General features: G+C 35.1%; 2 protein-coding genes across 2 annotated transcripts; one reads left to right on the forward strand and one right to left on the reverse strand.

Moving 5' to 3' along the window:
- Nucleotides 1-1,097: 1,097 nt before the first annotated feature.
- LOC115441579 lies at nt 1,098-15,185 on the reverse strand. The gene is made up of 11 exons (XM_030166425.2): nt 13,917-15,185; nt 13,239-13,373; nt 12,759-12,881; nt 12,127-12,333; nt 11,702-11,782; nt 10,963-11,112; nt 10,251-10,421; nt 8,883-9,028; nt 8,432-8,653; nt 7,908-8,139; nt 1,098-7,829 (listed from the first exon to the last, which is right to left on the reverse strand). The coding sequence occupies exons 1-11, from the start codon at nt 14,674-14,676 to the stop codon at nt 6,247-6,249; spliced, it is 3,810 nt and encodes a 1,269-aa protein (XP_030022285.2). The 5' UTR covers nt 14,677-15,185; the 3' UTR covers nt 1,098-6,246.
- Nucleotides 15,186-15,742: 557 nt separating this feature from the next.
- LOC115441599 (carnosine N-methyltransferase) lies at nt 15,743-21,379 on the forward strand. The gene is made up of 8 exons (XM_030166459.2): nt 15,743-15,993; nt 17,394-17,691; nt 17,925-18,046; nt 18,274-18,424; nt 18,602-18,754; nt 18,933-19,084; nt 19,189-19,270; nt 19,441-21,379. Exons 1-8 carry the CDS (start codon nt 15,905-15,907, stop codon nt 19,546-19,548), a joined length of 1,155 nt encoding a protein of 384 aa, XP_030022319.2. The 5' UTR covers nt 15,743-15,904; the 3' UTR covers nt 19,549-21,379.
- The last annotated feature ends 77 nt before the right edge of the window (nt 21,380-21,456 follow it).

A 21,456-nucleotide genomic window follows, 5' to 3' on the forward strand; every position in this document is an offset into this window, starting at 1 on the left:
TTTTTTATTCTATAACTTACCTGACTATGCCGTATTAATAAACCAATCTCTCTTAAGTAGGATCTTAAGCAGACATTTAATGGCGGCTGTACACTCTCGTCGAGGGACGACGAGCCTAGGCGAGCGCGAGAGTGTACAGGGTACACTCGTTCTGTCTCGCGATGCCTCGCACTCACTCGTGGGCTCTCCATTCGGTGTCGGTTTTTTGAGCGCGAGTCAAAGGGTCTCGCTTCCCCCCGCGAGGCGGCGCAAGTGCATCACTGTATACTCTCGCGTCATTCAGTTAATTCAGTCTTTCCTATTGATGAATTAAAAATAAGAAGCTTTCGCTTGTGGCAACGTTCAGAGGGCACATACAGGACATCAATACGTCTTTGAAATCTGGTGCAGGGTGTGATGAAGTTCACAAACCAACTTGGTTTGCTTTCGAATTAATGAATTCGTTTTTGGGACATTTATACAAATGTAAAGGAACAGTAAACACTGTAAACCAAGTAACAGCTGCCGTAACCTGTAACGCGTCCATTTTCTCGGTGGTTGCAAAGCGTACTGAATAAACGAGAGTGTACAAGGTCACGTTCGTCCCTCCACCTTTCGCGCGAGAGCTCTCGACGAGACATCGCGAAAATACTCGCATGAGAGTGTACAGCCGCCATAAGGTATTTAACTATTTAGATACGTAAGCCGTCAAATGGGCGCCTGTTGTCTGCTGAGTTGGCGCTGAATCAAAGTGGGGCCAGTACCCTTGAGCGTTGACCTTGGGCGTTATATAAAAGCTCACTAGGTGGCGGTAGTCGTAGCTACACGGTATTGTACAGTTAGCCCCTTAAGCAAAACTCAAGTGTCATACATTGTAACTTGAGATGTTGATATCTGTTTATTATATACTGACGATGTATAGATGCTAGATCTGGATATCATTGGGAGGGCGTTCAGCAGTGGACATCCCGCGGCTGATGATGATGATGGTACTGACCTTAATTTGACAGCGTCTCTTAATACGTTTATTTAAACGTCGCTATGTTCTAATAAAAAAAAAAATAGTAGTAGGAATAAAAAAAACATTGAAAAATCGCCCTTAACACGTAATAAAACAATTTTTTTTTATAAAAAACATATTTCATATATTTCGCGTGTAACGTTCGTAAGTCACGGTAATATCAACAAGCTAATATCGGTTCGTTTGAAGCGCGCTGATGTACTAACGCAAATCGTACACCACATGCCGCATACAGATTGATACAACGTAAAACACACAAATTCCTAGTTTGAACTTATTTCTCGCGTACGCTATACATAGCCAACGTTCTAGTGTCAGAAATCCCAGAGTAATAATCAATTTAAAAAATACAATACAAAACTAAAACAATAGGTAAGTAGATACGTAAAAATGCACCTTCAGTGCTGCAAAGAAATGTTGCGTTTCACATTCACCAGTCTGTACGCGGCATTAAATATACAAATTTGTTGCAAACAGTACCACAAACTATAAATAAAAATGTTTAGAAATGTCTCCTGAATTATGCCAATACAAAATGGCCGGGCTGTTCATCACGACTCTTCCAAATAAATTTCAGGTACTGCGAGCCTCGTTGCAGCCATTTGTCAACTGCCATGAGAAGCCTGATTTTCTCATCTTTAAAATCGAAATTCCTGTAATTCCGTGTGCTGACATAATATAGATCAATTATATTTCGATACTTGCATTTCTCAAACATTACAAGTTCTTAGAAAAATGCACCTTATTTCAGTGCTAAACCTTTATTACCTCAAGTGATATTAATGAAACAGTCTCTGGGGACCAAGGAGGCGCTGAACAATTATGCAGGTTGCCAGTTGACGCGCAAATCTTTAACATTTCTAAACATTCATATTTATGTAAGTACAGAGAACGGACCTTGTAACTTGTATTCAAAGAATATTATACTTAATGATCGCATTAAAATGAATATAATCAAGTGTTCTTATTATTAAACTGGGTTGAAAAATATACTTCCATAAAAGTTAGGTTTAATACCTAAAAGGAAGACTTGTGTAAGTAGATTCAAATCACGTCAATTATACTGATTGTATTGTCACACTAAAATGTGCTTTAAGGACACAGTAACCAGACAATTACTTTATATGAATTTCATTATGAATTAATAGATAATAACCACAAATTGTGACATGTCAATAAAGTAGAAAATTGTATAATACTGGTGTGAGTGTGCCGCTAACGTTGGTATATGAGATTCTAATAATTAGAAAAACAAAATGAACTAGAGCATTTCTAGCCGTCGGTTAGTTTATATTGGCTTTACAAGATATTAAAACTAATTACACAAATGATTTATCAAACTTTCTAAAATAAAGAAAAAAATATGGTGCTGCCCAGAGTATAACTGTGGTACATATTTTTAATGATTAAATATATTTAAAAAAGGTAATATGTTACGGTAAGCAAACCAATGTCCGTTCTTTGCACTTGATTAATCAATCTGTCCCTTATTATTAACAATAATATCTGTGTTCCTAGCCATGACGAGGCACATAAACGGAAGTGGTAAAAATACATTAAAAATATTGTGTATAAAAAATACTATAGTAAAATGAACAACAGTGGAAACTTGTAAAGAGTAAAGCAAACACAGTCTTGAAATATAACAGTAAAAAATACCTGTATTTCTTAAACCTAATATCGATAATTAAAAACACATTCGACAGTAGCAACCATATTAATAAAAGTTTTAGCGTCTGTTACGGCTATACAATGTTTTGTTTTGTTCAACATAGTTCAACAAAACAATGATTAACTAACACAGACGTAAACTGTTATTAATTAGGCTGTAAAACTGACCAGGAAAATAAAAAAACCTGATTGGGGGCGCCACTTACGCTTTTCCATTGTAAAATTAAATTATCAGTATAGGAAATTAGTTCCATATTTTAACACAATATGGTGAAGGTTTTTGATTTTCTTAGTCAGGCTATAATAAGTGTTAACAGTAGTAGCTATAAAGCTTGGTATACATGTCAACGTTTTTCAATCCTTAGGTCTGTCTTTTATGTCAAATTAAGCAACGTTATTCCTATATCAATTATGTATCTAGGAACACAGATACATGAGAACAGTATGTAAACTATTATAATATTTAAATGCGTGGTATAGCGTATATTTTTTATTTGTACGGGGTACTAAAGAGTATAGAATGTTGAGCTTAAATGATGTTATATTAATGACGACGAACAGCTATCGGATTAATTGTATGGAAATATACGTGAAGTCTGAAAATAAAGATAAACAACGGGTGAGAATTTTTCATTGCTATGATAAAAGCCGTCGTATTAACTTTAGATGTTTTAATGCGTACGGGTACTGCGGGCCAGGTAGGTACTATCTGAAACTTAATTTTTTCGGGTATCTATCTATATAATGCAATATTACAAAGGTAATATTATATTATTTGAATATACACAGCGTGTCAAACATTTTCTATAAATTAATCTCAATCTACCTTTATCTAATATGAATCACAAAACAATATAAATAATAATCCGATCACTGTCGAACCGAACACACCATCATGTAAGCCCAGCATTAATTTTAATGAAATCACTGGATATTCTCAATGCATTATAACAATTTATCGATAAATTTCGTGTTTTAAATCTATTTCTAAATCCAGGCTATTTTTATTATATGTGTGATAAATGCATCTGATAATGTCAACTAGCGAAATATATTATGTTTGTAGAAGATACTGACTGATCATAGTTATTGTAGCTGTTTTATTAAATATTTTTATTACGTTAAGGCTTTTATCCAAGTTAATCGTAAAGTATGCTCTTTGATAAGACCTACTCGCCTCAACCTACGTCATAGGTACCTCGAGCAAAATAAACATTTTAGAATTTATGCTCTAACCATTTTGAGATATGAAACAATATCGTATCAACTCCAATTGTGAAGCAAGTCGGCATCAACATTAACTTCTTAATCAATATTTATTCATATAGCTGCAATCCAATAAAACAGGCACAACAACCACCATCAGCTTACACTACAAAAGGCATACATTTTGGAGTTACATAATTCACTATTTCACAATTATGGAATGATGAACAATTGTTGGTCTTCCGAACGGGAGAACATTTCAATACGAATAACAAGAACAATTCAATACGGATTTTTGATACCTGTAAGTCTATTACAATATAGGAGCTAATCTAGAACATCGTTAAGGCGTTGGGACAAATTTAAATTACAAATAAAACAATACGCCTATTGCATCAAGGATCACTCAACCCTGACTTCGCGCTTGATCCTTTGTAACGAGACCTAAATAGATTCAGATTATTAATACCCAATACATATCAATTGGTACTGCTCTTATATCGACTTAGCATTGGGCAATATTTTATTGCTTCTACACTTGGTTGTATTTGAAATTGAATATTGAAAAGTTCACCCGTTCTCACAAAAAACCAAATAGGTACGTATAGTAATACAAAAATCGGTGCTATTTACAAAATTTTAAACTTTAAACGTAATTGTTAATTAAAAAATAAAACAAATATCCGTAAACTTAACTTGACGAGACAAAAAAAAACAAATTAAAAACCATGGCCCACATAATAGGAACTTAAATAACTACTTAAAAAATAAATCACATTCAACAATGTTAAAAACATAAAGTTCCACTTGCAGGCTTTTAGTTATGTGTTGTACCGTGGTTAACGGCCATTTGTTTTAACCAAGGTTAGCGTTAACTCTAGTTATATCGAAGTTCCTGGTTTAATTGTGGGTATTACAATTATTCAAGTAACGATCATTTTCAACAAACGATCCGAATTGTTATCTCCGATTCAAACTCGAGAATAAAACAATCAAAATATGTCATTTCGAAAAATGACAAAATACATTGTTCTGATTGGTCCATTTTCACGAAGGATAAAAAAAAGCGTTTGGCATCCTTTATTGAAAATGACGACATAAGTTAGTTATAGTTATAAAATTGCAAATTAATTTGAGTTAACACTATGAAAACCTCCTTTAATACAAATGCGCCTAATCGGTTCATCTTGTATTCAAATCGCAATACGAGAACATCTTTTGCAACCGTTTCTTAAAAAAACATTGATCACCCTATATAAACTAAAATATCTTTAAGTATTAACATAAACAGTAACCAAAAAAAGTTAACATTATTATAACAAAAATCAGGTAAGCACTGCAAGTGTCATCAAATAATCCTTTCGAAACTTCAAAGTGCTAATGACATTAAAATATGGAATAGAAAAAACTCGGTGCACGAACAAGCTTCGTAAATTATTCGAGATAACTACAGACGTGAGGTAACTGCATACTCGCGGTAAACGCTGACGTGTAGTGCGACAGTATGCCAACTAATTTATACAAGTACTACGTGATATTTCAAAAATATATAGTGAATGAGCATTCTCGCACCTAAGATAATAATAAATCCATATTTTGTGCATTGAAGTTTGTGTACCATTTTATTTTAACGTTTAGAAATCGTGCAGCGTAATAGCCATTGTCAATCGAATAATAATTTGTATTTGTGACTTAGATATCGATTGTGGAAACTCTATTTCTAGTACTTTAAAAAATAGTCATTATTTAGTTGCATACTGTCACACTTCACTGTACTGTGAATTAAACAGCAATACATTATAAATAACAAACCATACAAATGCAATAGGATGACACACAAAAGAGATTAGTGTCTTAATAGAATACATTGTACGTTCTTAGGTTCGCTAAATCTCCCCTTGCTGTTTGAGATCGAATGTCCATCTTTCTACCACTAATTTCCACTATGCTATGTCACAGACGTTAAAAATTATCTCAAAATATTTGTGTATCGTTATTAAATTAAAGAAAAAAGTATTGACAAAAAGTTGTCTTATAAAATAAATATCACTCAAAAAAGGTGAATTTGGCTTTATAGTAATTTTATAAACAGCGTCAATATAAATAAATAAAACGTATTATAAAAAGTGAAAGAGTTGAATGGCTGAATTTCCACAAAACCTTTCCAATGACAGTCACGTGTCAAAATCAAATAAAACATATCAATTCCAATATCATAAAAAATATCGATACCAGAACAAACATTGGGAAACCACCCAAGTATACCTTACTTCATGCCAAGACATCTCCAAATATCTGCAAACTTTGCCCAGGTCAATAATTCACTATCTACTATCCCTACGATGGACAGACAACCTCAAAACGCCGTATTACAAACTATTACCAAACATCATCCTGTCGTCGTACAAACTAAGCCTGTTGCATTCACTCGCCCTGCCTTTTTGCAACACCCTGTCTCTCCTGGCGCGTCGTATGGCAACAGGCAAGTCCCCTGGAGTTTTCACCCGCCCCGCAGGGTTTTGCAGATTCAAATCTCCTGACGAGGCAAATATATCACTCACCTGCTCCAAAGAATGTTGACGTTTTATCGACAAACTCTTGAGCGACGGCTTGGGTGACTTGGGCGTTTTTTCCATTTCGAATTTAAAATCTGTATCAATTTCTCCATTGAGCGCAGCCAAATAAACAGGGTTGTCTCCGCTATAACCATTTACAAGGTTCTCCTTGTCATTCGGATCGCTAAATTCGTTATCAAAATTTGTGTATTTATTCTGGAATTTGTTAAAAGTTACGGTTTTAGCTTGACTACTCTCTTTTAGTACTTCATTTTGATATTTTGGCTCTTGCTTGGGTACAGTCTGCATTGTGATTTTTGATCCTCCATTTTCAGATAACAACATGAGATGCTCATCCTCACTACTCGAACAATCCGAGTTCAATTCAAAAGGACTGACTTGGTTGTAGTTTTCTTGGTTATCAATATATTGAAGTTCCAAGTTGATGCTAGCTCGTGACGATCGACCACTGTTGGAGTTAGTAATTATCTTATTATCGCAGCTGAGTCGCTTTTTGACTGTGGAATCTTCTGACTCTGAATTTGACTTAAACATACTTTGTGATGACATAGAAGTACGCACTGAATGCTTATTCAGACTTTCCGAACTTCCTCTAGAAGTCTTGCTTCTCATTTCCATGAAATCTACAGGTTTGGCTTTAGGGACGATAACAGCGAATATCTGGCTCGGAGTTTTGGCTTCGTTGTCCCTAGCTGGGAGTTCTTTGAAGCCTAAAACTCCGTTGTTCTCCGACATCATCGTGGGCGACAGTGTCTTGTTCGGTGGCGATAGACACGGGGCTTCAAAATTGTATTGATTTTGATTCAGAACTAAGTTGCTCGGCCTATTAAATGGTATGTTGTTAGAAGGTTTGTCGTTCACTACGGAAATCTTAGTCTTTTGGACACTCTCAGGCACCAGTTTTACTTCAGTCTCTAGTTTGTTTTTGTTAAATTTTTCAAAGAATTTCCTTATGCCCCATTTGGACTTGTCTGTTTTATCTTGCAGTAAATTCGTTTGTTTCGGACCCCTGACGACGTCTTGACTGCTGACGTCATTCGGAACGTACTCCAACGGTCTTTGGTACGACCTGATCTCGTTCATACCGGAGTTTTCCTGAATTTGCGGCCTTGTGTGTGTTTCTCTGGCTACAGATAGGTAAGTTTCCTCCGCATTTGGAACTCTTGCCATGTCTGTTGGTGCTGTGATGTCCTTTAAACTCTTGTGTATAAAATTGTCTGTATGTTGCGGTTTGTTGTGAGTGTTTCGCTCGATGCAAGCATTCCTGCCGATGTGTGGTTGAGGGTACAGTAGGGGGGTGCTCGCGTCACTATTTTGGGCTATAGTACAGTTCGAGTTTTTATCTGTTTCTGGTAGGGGTGAGACGTGAACGTCGGCTGTTGGGCAAAAGGTTATTTTTTATATAAATAATTATTTAAAACTAAAATATATTATAGAAATGTGAGTATTGTTACCTGGCAGGTTTGTGTTGGGATGCAAGTTGTTGTCGTGTATGAGTGGGGCAGGAGCCTGCAGCATCTGCTTGAGCTCGGCCATGCGCTCCTCCACGCAGACGGCGGTGAGGCGCGCCTCCGCGTCGTGGTCCCAGCACTCGTCGCACGTGTCCGACGCGATCTTGAGCACGCGAGCGTCTGGTACCGGCCCTTTGGGTAAGGGTGGCCGCGCCTTGTTGCGGGACACCAACGTCTATGTACAGAGGGCGCTGTTTTATTTCTTTGGTAACAGCTATTTCATAGTGGAATTAGATGAGAATAAATTAATATGCAATTGATACATACTATATACTTTTGCTTGTATTCTATGTTTATGTAAATCATAAAGCATTATATTTTAATAAGCTTATATAAGTTAAGTCCAATAATTACATTGAAAGTCAGGCGTCATTTTTGGCACTTCTACCCTTCAACGATTCTGATATTTCGGGAAATAAAAAATATGAGAGTATAAATATAAAAAAGTAATTGTGATGTGATGTTACCTGCATCTGGTGCAGCGTGGGGTGGTGTGGCAGCCCGTGGTGGTGGTAGGGCGGCGCGTAGGGCGGCGTGCGGTGCGCGTGCGCGGGCGCGGTGCGCCACAGCATCTCCCACAGCACGAGCGCGAGCGCGAACACGTCCACCGCGCACAGCGCCGCGCGCGCGTCGCGCACGTCCAGCGCGCCCTCCAGCGCCTCCGGGGACAGGTAGCGGATCGTGCCCGCCTGCACATACAGCACATACACTTCATCCATGATGGCGTTAACTAATTAAACATTGCTAGTGTAGTCAGTGCTTTGGCACCTTTCATTTATTATGACAACTAATACAAAAACTTATCGTAACCATATTTTTGTTCAAATTCTAAACTAGGAAATATAAAGCATAGCCTGGATACTGTTACACCATTGACTAATATGAAAAAATTCACAGTAAAATAATTTTGTTACATACCTCTGTAATCCTACTCGGCGTAGTATCCCTTCTGGGGTATATAGCTTGTGCCAGTCCGAGGTCCGCCAGTCGCGCCTCACCGTTTGAAGATATCAGGACGTTGTTGCTGTTCACGTCGCGGTGCACCACGCACGGCTTGTTGCCACCTACATAAATATAAAATAAGTTATTTTTACCATGATATGGCAACATGACCACACTGCATCTGATGGTATACCTCTGTGACAATTATGTCTTTTGGCTTGCTATATTCAGTGTCATTTAACGTTTAAGTACAGTAAACGGTATATAGTATAAGTAACTATGACCAAATGATTATTATATTACTAGCTTTTGCTCGCGGCTCCGCCCGCGTTATAAAGTTTTTCAAGCTAAAGTTTTCCGTTATAAAAATAGTAGTTTCCCGGGAGCCTATGTTCTTCCCAGGGTCTCAAACTGTCTCCATACCAAATTTCATCTTAATACGTTGGGTAGTTTTTGAGTTTAACACGTAACAGACAGATGCAGCGGGGGACTTTTGTTATATTATTTAGAACTTTTTAAGTGAAACAATCCCGTCATACATCATTGTTGCATAACTTTAACCGTTTACGCAGCGCAGGCAACGGAAGCTCTCAAAACTCATAATTTTCCCCGTTTTTGCAACATGTTTCATTACTGCTCCGCTCCTATTGGTCATAGCGTGATGATATATAGCCTATAGCACTCCACGAACAAAGGGCTATCCAACGTAAAAAGATTTTTTCAGTTCAAACCAGTAGTTCCTGAGATTAGCCATTACTGCTCCGCTCCTATTGGTCATAGCGTGATGATATATAGCTTATAGCGGTCCACAAATAAAGGGCTATCCAACACAAAACGAATTTTTCAGTTAAAACCGGTAGTTCCTAAGATTAGCCATTACTGCTCTGCTCCTATTGGTCATAGCGTGATGATATATAACTTTGAGCACTCCACAAACAAAGGACTATTTAACACAAAAATATTTTTTCAGTTCGAATCGGCAGTTCCTGAGATTAGCCATTACTGCTCCGCTCCTATTGAATATAGCGTGATGATATATAGCCTATAACACTCCACGAACAAAGGGCTATCCAACGCAAAAAGAATTTTTCAGTTTTGACCGGTAGTTCCTGAGATTAGCCATTACTGCCCCGCTCCTATTGGGTATAGCGTGATGATATATAGCCTATAGCACTCCACGAACAAAGGGCTATCCAACGTAAAAAGAATTTTTCGGTTTGGATCGGTAGTTCCTGAGATTAGCGCGTTCAAACAAACAAACAAACAAACAAACAAACAAACAAACTCTTCAGCTTTATATAATAGTATAGATTATTAGTATGTCATATTATAATGTGTACTAACTGGGCGAGTGGAGATGCGCGAGCGCAGAGGCGAGTCCGTGTGCGAGCGAGGCGAACCGCTGCCAGGAGAGCGTGGAGGCGGCGAGCAGCGCGCGCAGCGAGCCCGCGCACAGCTCCAGCACCACCAGCTGCGAGCCCGCGCCGCCCGTCAGCGACGAGCGGCACTCGCTGCCTGCACAATGCACATGCCAACATAACTCTACTGCTAATACGACCTGGTTAGAACCTAATGGGGTGAAAATGGAACCAATCAGATCGAAATTATGATCATATAAAAATACTGTTTTGTTTATTAACTGTTTTTACGTAAAGCTTATACTATGCATTACAAAAATAAAAATACCGACTTACATTACAGTCCGATTGAAATAAATAAAATGAATAAATATAGCCTGTATAATATTCTAGTACAGTGTAGGTCTGATTATGGCCGTATTTTTAGCCCGTATACCTGTAGTTATCTGCCCAGACAAAAGGCCAACATTGTCCTTCTTTTGTTACACCGGTATAGATTTTTTGTAATGTTAGATACACTGCTTAGCAGTCGCCCAATGTTTACCATCTTTCCGGGCGTCTTAATGTAGGGTCATAAAACTGGGAAATCCAACATAACCATCAAATCGGGGATAATTTACTTACTCTGTGGGGGATAAAAAACGATGGCCTTTACTAAACTAATTGTGTCACAAACAATTTTCGCAACCACCGCTTACCATAATATCGAAGTAAATTAGGATGAGAAAGATTGGGCAGCGTGTATATAGCCGCCTCCTTCTGCCACGCGTTGGCGTTCGAATACAACTTCACCGCAACCGGCGTCGAACCGAGAGAACCGCGCCACACCGACCCGAATTTTCCTTGGCCTGCAAATATAAATAAGTTGTGAAAAAATGACATTATTTATAACCCAACTAAATGTACAAGAAACTACCGAAATCACATTAAAATTAGAGTATTCGACGGTAAACACTACCTAGCTATAGATAGATAATCGGCAAGTCCACGACAGAATATATTATGAAGATGTGAGAGATAAAGACGAAATTAAATGATATTCACTGATAGGTATGGGGTATTTAACTATGTTTGATTTTATGCATTTTTTTATATGTAATAGCAATTACTATAAAAAACGAAATCCTTCTGTGAAAACAGCATTAAAATTCGATAAGAAATGAGGCAGTAATTCAAATTTCAAATATTGCTTCGCGCAGAAGTGGGCGTGGAGTGGGGATATCGATCCATGTCTTTCAGATGCAAGTATTTCGTCTCTTTTCTGCTGTTTGACAATCACCCCTACTATGTAATTTCAATGGCTTATTTCTTGTGGATTATTTACCAGATTTCAATGATTTTTTTTCTTTTTGAATATATACATATGACGAACATATTTTACAAAAGTTATAAAAAAAAATAAGTAAAATACCCTATTGTAAGTAAAATTAAATATACCTATACGTTCGATAAGCGGTAGGTTATCCACGCAAAGAAGTCCAGTAGCCAAGGCATCTGGTCCACTGCCCATAACATCACCTGCAACAATTATATCATTAAAACTGCTTTCCAAGTTTATATTAAATAATGCCAGTATAAATCCGTAAATTAATTAAAGTTAAAAACTAAGCAGTAGCGAAGAGTCCACATAATTCGATTCCTGCAGGCTTCTCTTTATGTAGAATTTATGCAAAATATATTTATCATTAGAACTATTTGCAGACCACAAATACCTATATGTTGTGTTGAGTTACCTTTCGGAAAACTTTACTCTTCACCACAGAAACTTATTAGACTCCGTAACAATACTATAATTACATAAAGACAGTATAACTTCGTAATATCAGTATTTTTTTTACTAAAATAACATAAGCATGTCTTACCTTTCTCAACATCAACTCCATCGCTCATATCATCCTTGTCAATGTCAACCCTCTTACAGCAGAATACCTTCCCGACAACTGCCATGACCAGAATGGAGACAAGTGCCAAAATACCGGACGCGATTACGTTCGAGTAACTGGGCTGCTGCGACGTCGTGTTCATTGTGGACTCTGCCTTCATTGTTACCGTTTCTTCTTTTAGTGACCCTATGTGAAAAATAAAAGAAGGTTAATGCCAAAATATTAGTTTTACCTGTCGCTTACAACATTAGAACTGGTATTTATAAATAATATTGCTAGAAGGGTGTACTAGTTTGCATAGGGTTGCAATTTCGTATGTTCTTTGACTTTGTTTATCTCAGACAACTAAAGTGAAGTTGCATCAACATTAACCAATCACAGTCTCCTATTCTATTCTATGTGCATTACATGCAATAGCTTGTTATGCGAAATGCATTTAACTCAGGATATTTAGTATAGCATTGGTTTATTATACTTAAGTAATGTTTGTGAATATTGATGTAATTCCCTTCATCAAATAGACAGGGATCTTTCAGCTGGACTAGACAACACACCATTTAGGAAATTTATATTGGTTAAAATATAGAAATATAATAATAAATGATACTCACTGAAGTCAGCATTGCAAAAACTCTTTGTGCAGCAACAGAAGTTTGTGCCCGGAAGCCTGCTACTCACTCTGGTGCATTTGTCACAAGAGCTACGTCCTTGTGTTTGTGAAGACCACCAGCAACCTTCAACAAAATCCTAAATGATAGTTATCATCATATTTAAAACAATCTTTATCTGCAAAGAGGACAAGGATGACTGTGTGATCATTTATATATTTTTTAATTAATACAATCATTATCATTTTGCCCTTGTCCTACTCTAATTTCAATTGGCGCAAATTAAATTTTTGATTCCTGTTGCAAAAATGATTTCACTTAATTATTTTTATGATACATATTAATATCCTATAGAGAAGGGCATTTATAATACGACGAAAGGAAATTCTAATTCCTTAGTGGAATATAACATCTTAAATCAATATACAGATTAAACAGTACTCACTTTCAAATTGTAAATTATATTGTTTAGTTAATGCATACCTTGTCCAAGTACAGTGATGTTGCCTTCATCTTGTTTCAGCCAGAGTGTGTAACATGAGGCACGCGGGTCAGTGCAGTGCTCCACTTCCACTGTTTCACCATTTGGAAGTGTCGTCTCAGATATGGGGCCCGTATCTGTAGTAACATTATTTACTACACATAAGTACGATAGTCAATATTTTTTTAAATATGGCTCGGTAGTGGATTCAGTTTTGTATATAAACGTCCAATATACAGTATAAAATACAAAATTCAAGCAAAGGTAAGGTAAAATTATTTTCTTAAATTTAAGTCAGGTAAAGGATTCTTTTCATTATCAAGATTATGTTTTGGTTGATATTTTATAATCCCAGCGAGTGGATCAATTACCAAAAGCTGGCACATGGAAAACATTCACAAGTTGTGTGTTTAGTTCCTGTGAACAAACATATGTCAGTAGTCATGCCATTGTATTAGTCATGCATCAACAAACAAATAAAAATATAGCATGATGTTCTGTTGACATGTTCTGTTGATGTTTCTTCAATAATAATCATAGGAAACAATTTTTAACACCCTATGTAAAGTTGTATTAGTGTGAGTACAGTGAATGTGCCAGCTTTTCCATAATCAACTTATAGCGTTCATTTATTAAAGTTCACTAATAAAATCAAGTTTTATTATCTCTTCAAGACCTACCATAGCTTTTATTTTCCACCATCAACTGAGCGTTCCTTTCGTCATCATAAGATGGTGTGACACTTATCGCCACATTATGCCTCTTGTAGAGACATGATATAGTTGGCCCGATTGTAGTTGGCGCTGAAGTAACAACCATGGCTGCCTTCACTTTATATTTTTTTATATAGTTTGGTACTCCATTCTTCATACTTTGGTCCTCTTTTCCAGAATTTATGGCTTTCTTTTCAATAGCATTAATGATGTTTCCTTTTACAGATTCAGATGCTAGTTGATTTAAATTTGAAATCCCTTCTGAATTTGCAATAAACTCATTTGAATCAGGAATGACTACACTTCTTTTACGTTTGAGCAAATTCTTTTTAAAATACAACAAATCATTGTTTCTTTTGAGTTTAGAGGTTTGGCTAGTAGAAAATGGAAAGTTAATACTCCTTTTTCTTATAAGTTTTTCTTTTGGCCAGTCATAAAAATCATCAATATCAGATTGAAGAAGTTCAGTGCTCCTTTTGCCAACATGTTTTTGATCTTGTACAGGCCAATAGTTATTCAAATCTTGACTATTCCACTGTATAGTTCTCCTATGATGATATTTTGTGAAGGTTCTCACATAATGCAGTGGCTTAACTTGGTGGATGCCATTTCGGGTCTCTTGAGATTCTTGCGGCCGGGATGTGAGGACTTTTGCGGTGAAGATAAATAAAAATAAAACTATGCATTTCAATAGGGGTGTCACCCTCTGTGTGACCATGCCTTCCATTTCTTATAATTAACAAAACATTGTACTCATTGTTGATTATTGAAACTTCGTAAATACGTGCCGCATAACGTAACACAACGTAACTAAGACACTGCAGATTTTATTGATTTTTTACCTCGAGCTGTCATATGGCATCTAATTTTCTTAGAAAATGTTTTTAGAAATCTTTTCACTGAGTCTCATTTTAGACATTTATAGCTGCCTATAACAGATAACACTTGCCTAACAAATTATTAAGTAAAGCTCAATAGTCAATCCAATTTAATAAATAAACTAAGTCGCAGTAATTACGTTTTAGAAAATGTTGAGTTAGTTATTTAGTTACTGTATAAGTTCATTTGATTGAATTTAAGCACAAACTGCTAAGGCAGTATAATTATAATCGAAACAATTAAACTAATTAAAATGGTCACTAAATATTAGCAAAATCGATAACATGTTGACAAACACAATTCCACCGACAGGCGACATATTGCGTCGCACAGATTAACAATTATTTAAATTGTTTTGTTTATGGCCAAACACCCATACATATTGAAGATTAAATATTCTAATTTGTAGATGGCGTAACTTTGAACCATGATAAAATTTTATTCTGCTCGTAAAAGTGAAGTTTTTGTAGAAATATTCGATATTGAAACAAAGATAAAATAGGTATTCTATGTTTACAATATTGGTCTGTCTTACACATTCATTTTTACTGTGTTTGAATTCAGAATCTGTATCTCGAATACTCCGGATCCCATATAAAATGACGTTACCTCACATGTTGATGTATTCCATGAGTGTATGATAATATACGATTTATATTTATGTGTCTAGCGTAATCCCAAACATAATATGGACCTTCAATAATTTATTTATTTTTAAATATGAGTGAACATTTCGTAAGGTTACGATTTTTTTTAATAATTGTCTAAACTGGAATCTGAAAGATTGTGGTTTCAGAATCTGAATTCAGACACGGAAAATGAATGTATAAGCTTGGCCTTACTTTAAATATAATTCAGTCTTGGCAGCATGGTTTTTGAATTTTGCCGTTTTCTTACTGACGAATTTAAAAAAGTAATTCTGTTAAGTTTTATGTCAAATTCTGTCACAAAAGACAGTAGGTATCGGCAAAATCGGCGTTTTTTTTCTGTTATACACTGCAAATGAAACAAATTATCACTGCACAATCATCGATGTCGACTAAATAATACACTAAATAAATTGAAAATCCTATAACATGTCTTCCATGGCAGCCGCGGAAGAAATTGACGAGGCCAAGGAGCGGGAACACTTTCGGGCAGTTGTCTCTGCGTTTAAATACTATAAGTAAGTGTTTTATTATAATAAATATGCTTATTTAATATCCATCATAACAATAAAAGATGATATTAATAACTATAAAGTATCGAAACATTGAAACTTGCCCAATAAATCGACATAGCAACAGACGAATCGGCTGCCTAATTAACCTATTTATTCTAACAATAAGTTTCTTTGTTTACATCCTGTTTAGGATTGTATTGTGGCCTGTATTCCATTGTTATAAGGTGTCGTTTGGCTTGATTTGTGACGTCGTGTATATCCGATTTATTTGATAGATGCTTGTTGGATTCTAGCCTGAATGATAATTGTGTTGTTTCCTCTGTTTGCGATGGGGCAAAGTGGTAAATGGCCTGTTGACGTGACTAAATATTGTATCACGGCGATAGAAGTTTATATAGGAGGGTAGATGTTAAAGAATTTTTCTAACCTGAAAAATGAAAGGTGCGTTAGTCATTGTGTATAAATAATAATTCGCTTGTAAAAAAATAAAATTCTATTTTCTGTTATTGGCAACAAGAACCATAATCAACTGAACACTAATATTCATCAATCGATCATTCCACATAGTTATGAAATTAAAAGTAGTAAAGTAGTTATCTCACAATCACCACAATGTGACTATTAGGGTAGTTGTACAAACTACTAAGGTTGTATTTGTTAAGATTTATTGTTGGACAAGACCTTTTTCCAAGCTCAGGCTATGCTATGCTATGCTGTTTTTAAAAATGCATATGCCTATGTTGGTCAATTATTATAGAATAAATATTTTTTTGACCCTGTTGTAAAAAGCATTTGGTTTTAAATACACCATTTTGTTAAGTATATATAATTGTTACTTAATAATCTACACTCTTCTAAAACTTAAAAATAATTGTTCAATTTATGTACTCCTACTTATGATTTCTCTGGTAGCACAAGTTTAGCATAATTGATTGAAACCAAAATATTGTTTGGATTAGATAATAATATGTAATTAATTGATGTTTTTGTTTGCAATAGCTTTCTAGTTTATTTAAAGGTTAAACAAAATTTGTTATAGTGTAAATAAGGTGTAGATAATTCAAAGCAATTAAATAATCTACAAATTATGGTTTCTCTGCTTAGAAAAAATTGTTTCATGTTAAATTATAACATCCACATACCTAAATACACCTTCTTCTATTTGCTTACAGATGCAATCTGTGTTTCCATATACACAGTGATTACCATAGATGCACCATAATCTGCTATAATCACCATAATCTACTATCAATGTAATAAGAATCAGTAAACAAGTATTTAATCTGAGGATAAACTGAATTTTTTATATTATTATTCGTCATACTAATTTATATTTCCAGAACTCAACTGGAAATCTTTATACTTAGGGAGTTTTTGAAATTTTTCATTGGGAATTCTTACAGACTATGCAGTCTAGATCGCATTCACAAGTCGGAAAAGATTATATCAATGCTGCCAATCAATCACCAACGACGCTTGGAGAAGTACAAGACGTACCTCACAAAGTTCAAAAAGTGTTTGGACGTCAACAACAGCATAGTCCACCTGATCATCAAAGATGTGGACACCATGTTTGAAAACGTTGATCATAGTGCCATGGATGTATCGGGGACGAATGGCACAGAAAGCTTTGGATGTAATTACAATAGTTGCGAGATTGCCTCGCAAAAGCAGCACAAAATGCAGCATGATGTTGAGAAGGTTTGTAAATTTATAACTTGTGAGCAGTAGGGCAGGCACATACATGGCGGAGCGCAGCACAGATTCTTTTTTACTTTCAAACTATTACCAACATTGTCTTCTTTGAAATAACATTCAAAATCAATTAACACAACAATGTACAGCATTACAGTAGAGTATAAGTACAGTAATTATTATTTATCTCTGCCCTACACTAAAATTCTGTAATAAAATACTGTTTTCATTCTTTCCAGGTTCAATCAGTCCTTAAGAATATAGTTCGCGACTGGAGTGATATGGGAGCCCCTGAACGGGAGCAGTGCTACACACCTATCCTGGAGGAAATGGAAGAGCGTTTCCCACTTGACGAGATTAGGTATGCTTTCCGATTCTTCCTTTCGTTTTATAACTTGCATTATATGATATTATATTATTTTGTATTATTAATTTGTACAATATGATATTATTGTAGTTTTTATCCATAGTGCATTATTTTTTATTAAAAATATTTTATACTTTACAATTCAATGTGTATTTGTGATTAAAAATGTGATAATTTTTGTCAGAGTCAAATATCAACATCTATAAAAATATTTATTACAGTGATCGTAGTCAAGTTAAAGTATTAGTGCCCGGTGCTGGACTTGGGCGACTCGCGTGGGAGATCGCGGCTCGCGGCTACATGTGCCAAGGAAATGAATTCTCACTGTTTATGCTGTTTGCCAGTAACTTTATACTCAACAAGTGTCCTGAGGTAAATTTATTATTGATACAACATGTATAATAATACCTATATACTATCCATTCTTTCTAAGACCTTGTAAAGATAATAACTTGGCCTACCTTCGCGATTACGTGGCTTTGCTGCAAGCCTTATAATACTTTATGGCAATATTTCCCACATTTGTTGATTACTTGTTATTCTCACCAGGCAAACAAATACACGGTACATCCATGGGTACACCAGTATGTGAACAATGTGACTTGTGATCACCAACTCCTAGCAGCTAGGTTTCCAGATGTAAGGCCGTCGGGCGATCGGCCAAATCGAAACTTTTCCATGACCGCTGGAGATTTTTTGAGGGTAAAATTCTGTCATGATTTTAATATTAGTTCTGAGTAATTTTTGATTTACATTTTTAACTAGTATATATATTTTAACCTTAAAATGTGTTTTGTATAGAAATTAGAGTAAACTTGTGACTGAATTTCAAAATTGATTTAATATCTTCAGATATTATCAGATATTTTTTGTTACAAAGGTATACACGGAATCTGACGAGTGGTGGTGCGTAGCGACATGTTTCTTCATAGACTGTGCGCCGAACGTAATTGAGTTCATCGAGAGGATATACAAGATCCTCAGGCCGGGAGGGTTCTGGATAAATCTCGGACCTTTGCTGTATCATTACAGGTAAAAATAATGTTCTATAGTCAAAGTGTAGCTTATCATAATAATAGACAATACCTTAATAAAAAAAATATACCCAATACTCATAAAATTATGTTTATTCTCAGTGATATGCCATCGGCAAACAGTATTGAACCACCTTACGACCTGCTCCTTGAGATTATAGCGGACGTCGGCTTTGATATATTGGTAAGTTTAATATCTGCACTAGGCTTAAGACGCAATCTAGAATGTAGTTTTCGATTTTCCCGACTTCACGGCGGTTTGGACCCCGATTTCTCGTCTTCATAAATAAATAAATACAAAAAAACCTTTTATTAGCTATCATAACATTAACAATTACGTTTCTTATTTTACAGAAAGAGAAGACTGGCGTTAAAACAAAATACGCACAAAACCCAAACTCGATGATGCAGCATGAGTACGACTCTGTATTTTTTGTTTGCAGAAAACCTAACTGCATGTAATCTAGTGCTAACTTGTTTCTTGCTGTAAGATATTAAGTGTATGAACATGTATAGTATTAAACAGGGCCGTAGTCAGCAGGCTTTGCGTAGGGCTGACCCACTATTGAGATTTTTGTAGATTTAAAGTATTGACTTAAAGATTTGATAAGTTTATATTGTTAATAAAATAAGGTGTCCTGTTAATGTCATGTTTTAAACAGCTTATTTTATTGTTAAAAGTTGTTTATTGGTTGTTATTAAATTCCATCATTTTTTTGGAAAAGGTAAATACAATCTTATGAGTAATATACCTCAAAAACTATATGTAAGACAGAGGTGATAAAGTAGGTGTTATGTTGCGACTTTGGAAGTTTATATTACTATCAATTTTCTAATAATTATACAGGGTCATTTTGACATTGCGTTACTAAATGAAACTATATAATTGTCTTCTTGAAGATATCACTTTACTATAAGTTACTAGATCCGTAGATGTAAAATAAAAAGTATCAGTTCCGAAAAAGATAAATATTAATAAAAAGTATATTTTAATTTTACGGACTCTAATATCACTACTACTACTCGGAGAATTTGTTGCAGTGATAACATCACACTTTTGGTCAGAAATGCTCGAATTGCTAAAAAAATAGAAAAGTAAACTGGTATTTTTGGTATTCAGTATTCATGGACGATTTTTGGCACAATCACAGCTGACGTAAAGACGAGTGTGTGGTTACATTTATAAAGGCAATGTGAATGTGACCCTGTATAAAAGTAGTATAGGATGTATGTAGGTACGAAATGTCAATTTATAAAAGAGCCGATAAAACGCTTAAAAGGGTTGCTATGATCTATATATTGCAATTGAAATCATTAATATTTTATATTTACACGATTAATAAAAAATAATAGTACTAGAACTTATTAATTGATGCCCAAAAGGATTTTACTGGCTATGGCCCTATCTTTACGCATATTAAATACATAATAAAACAAATGTACTGAAAAATAGCCTTAACTAGTGTTGTATAGTTTATACAGGATTTTAGATTCTTTTTCAATAGCAGTAAATATTTTTTTAGTCAAAATATAATAAGTTCTCTTCAATCACAACAATAACCATAATAAGTATACAAAGCATGTACTATAAATAAAAAAATTAATGCCTAAATAAATTTTATTGGTGTTATACAGCGATTTTTGTGCGTAATTTCAAGCGATTGCAATCGAAAACGCCTAAGATGCTTGCGTTATTTTAATTAACACAAATTGGCTATATTATGCTAGTGTAATTTGTAATTCACATAACATGTGTAATAATAGGTTAGGCTGTAGCAGCGTCTTTATAATATACGATTCGTAATTAAAACAAAATTTGGTTTGGTTCAGACATTTAAAATCAACCATCTTGTGACTTCATTTTAAGGAATAATGTTAAGGAAGAACGGTAAAGGGACAAATGATAAATTAAGTTCGAAGGCGCTGTACCGCTATACTGGGTGCTTCTTACTTTAGTTAGTATTAATACATGTCAGTACAGTATTCTAAAAAAGTGACTATTAGGAAAGATATAAAACAATCTTATGTTAAAAATAATTCATAAGGTCATTTGATTTTTATGACAATAAATAAATTTGAAAATAATGTGGTGTCGACTAGTGCAGAAACGAAAGGCGCTGCTGTTTCGAATCGGATTTATTCTGTAGACTTTGTGAGAATAACACTAGCCATTAGTCTTGCATAAAATATAATAGTTCTTAATGTGTGCGATTTTAAGAACTATAATATTGTGTATATCTTATATTGATAGCTGTCCTTATGGGCTACAGAAATAAAGAACATTGACTTGTTAGAGTGTCTGGTTTTCCGTTAAACTGAATAGTCAAATATTGAAATGTTAAGTTAAGAAGTGATGTTATATTTGCCTTG

The sequence above is a fragment of the Manduca sexta genome, chromosome 18, assembly GCF_014839805.1.
Source record: "Manduca sexta isolate Smith_Timp_Sample1 chromosome 18, JHU_Msex_v1.0, whole genome shotgun sequence".
NCBI lineage: Eukaryota > Metazoa > Arthropoda > Insecta > Lepidoptera > Sphingidae > Manduca > Manduca sexta.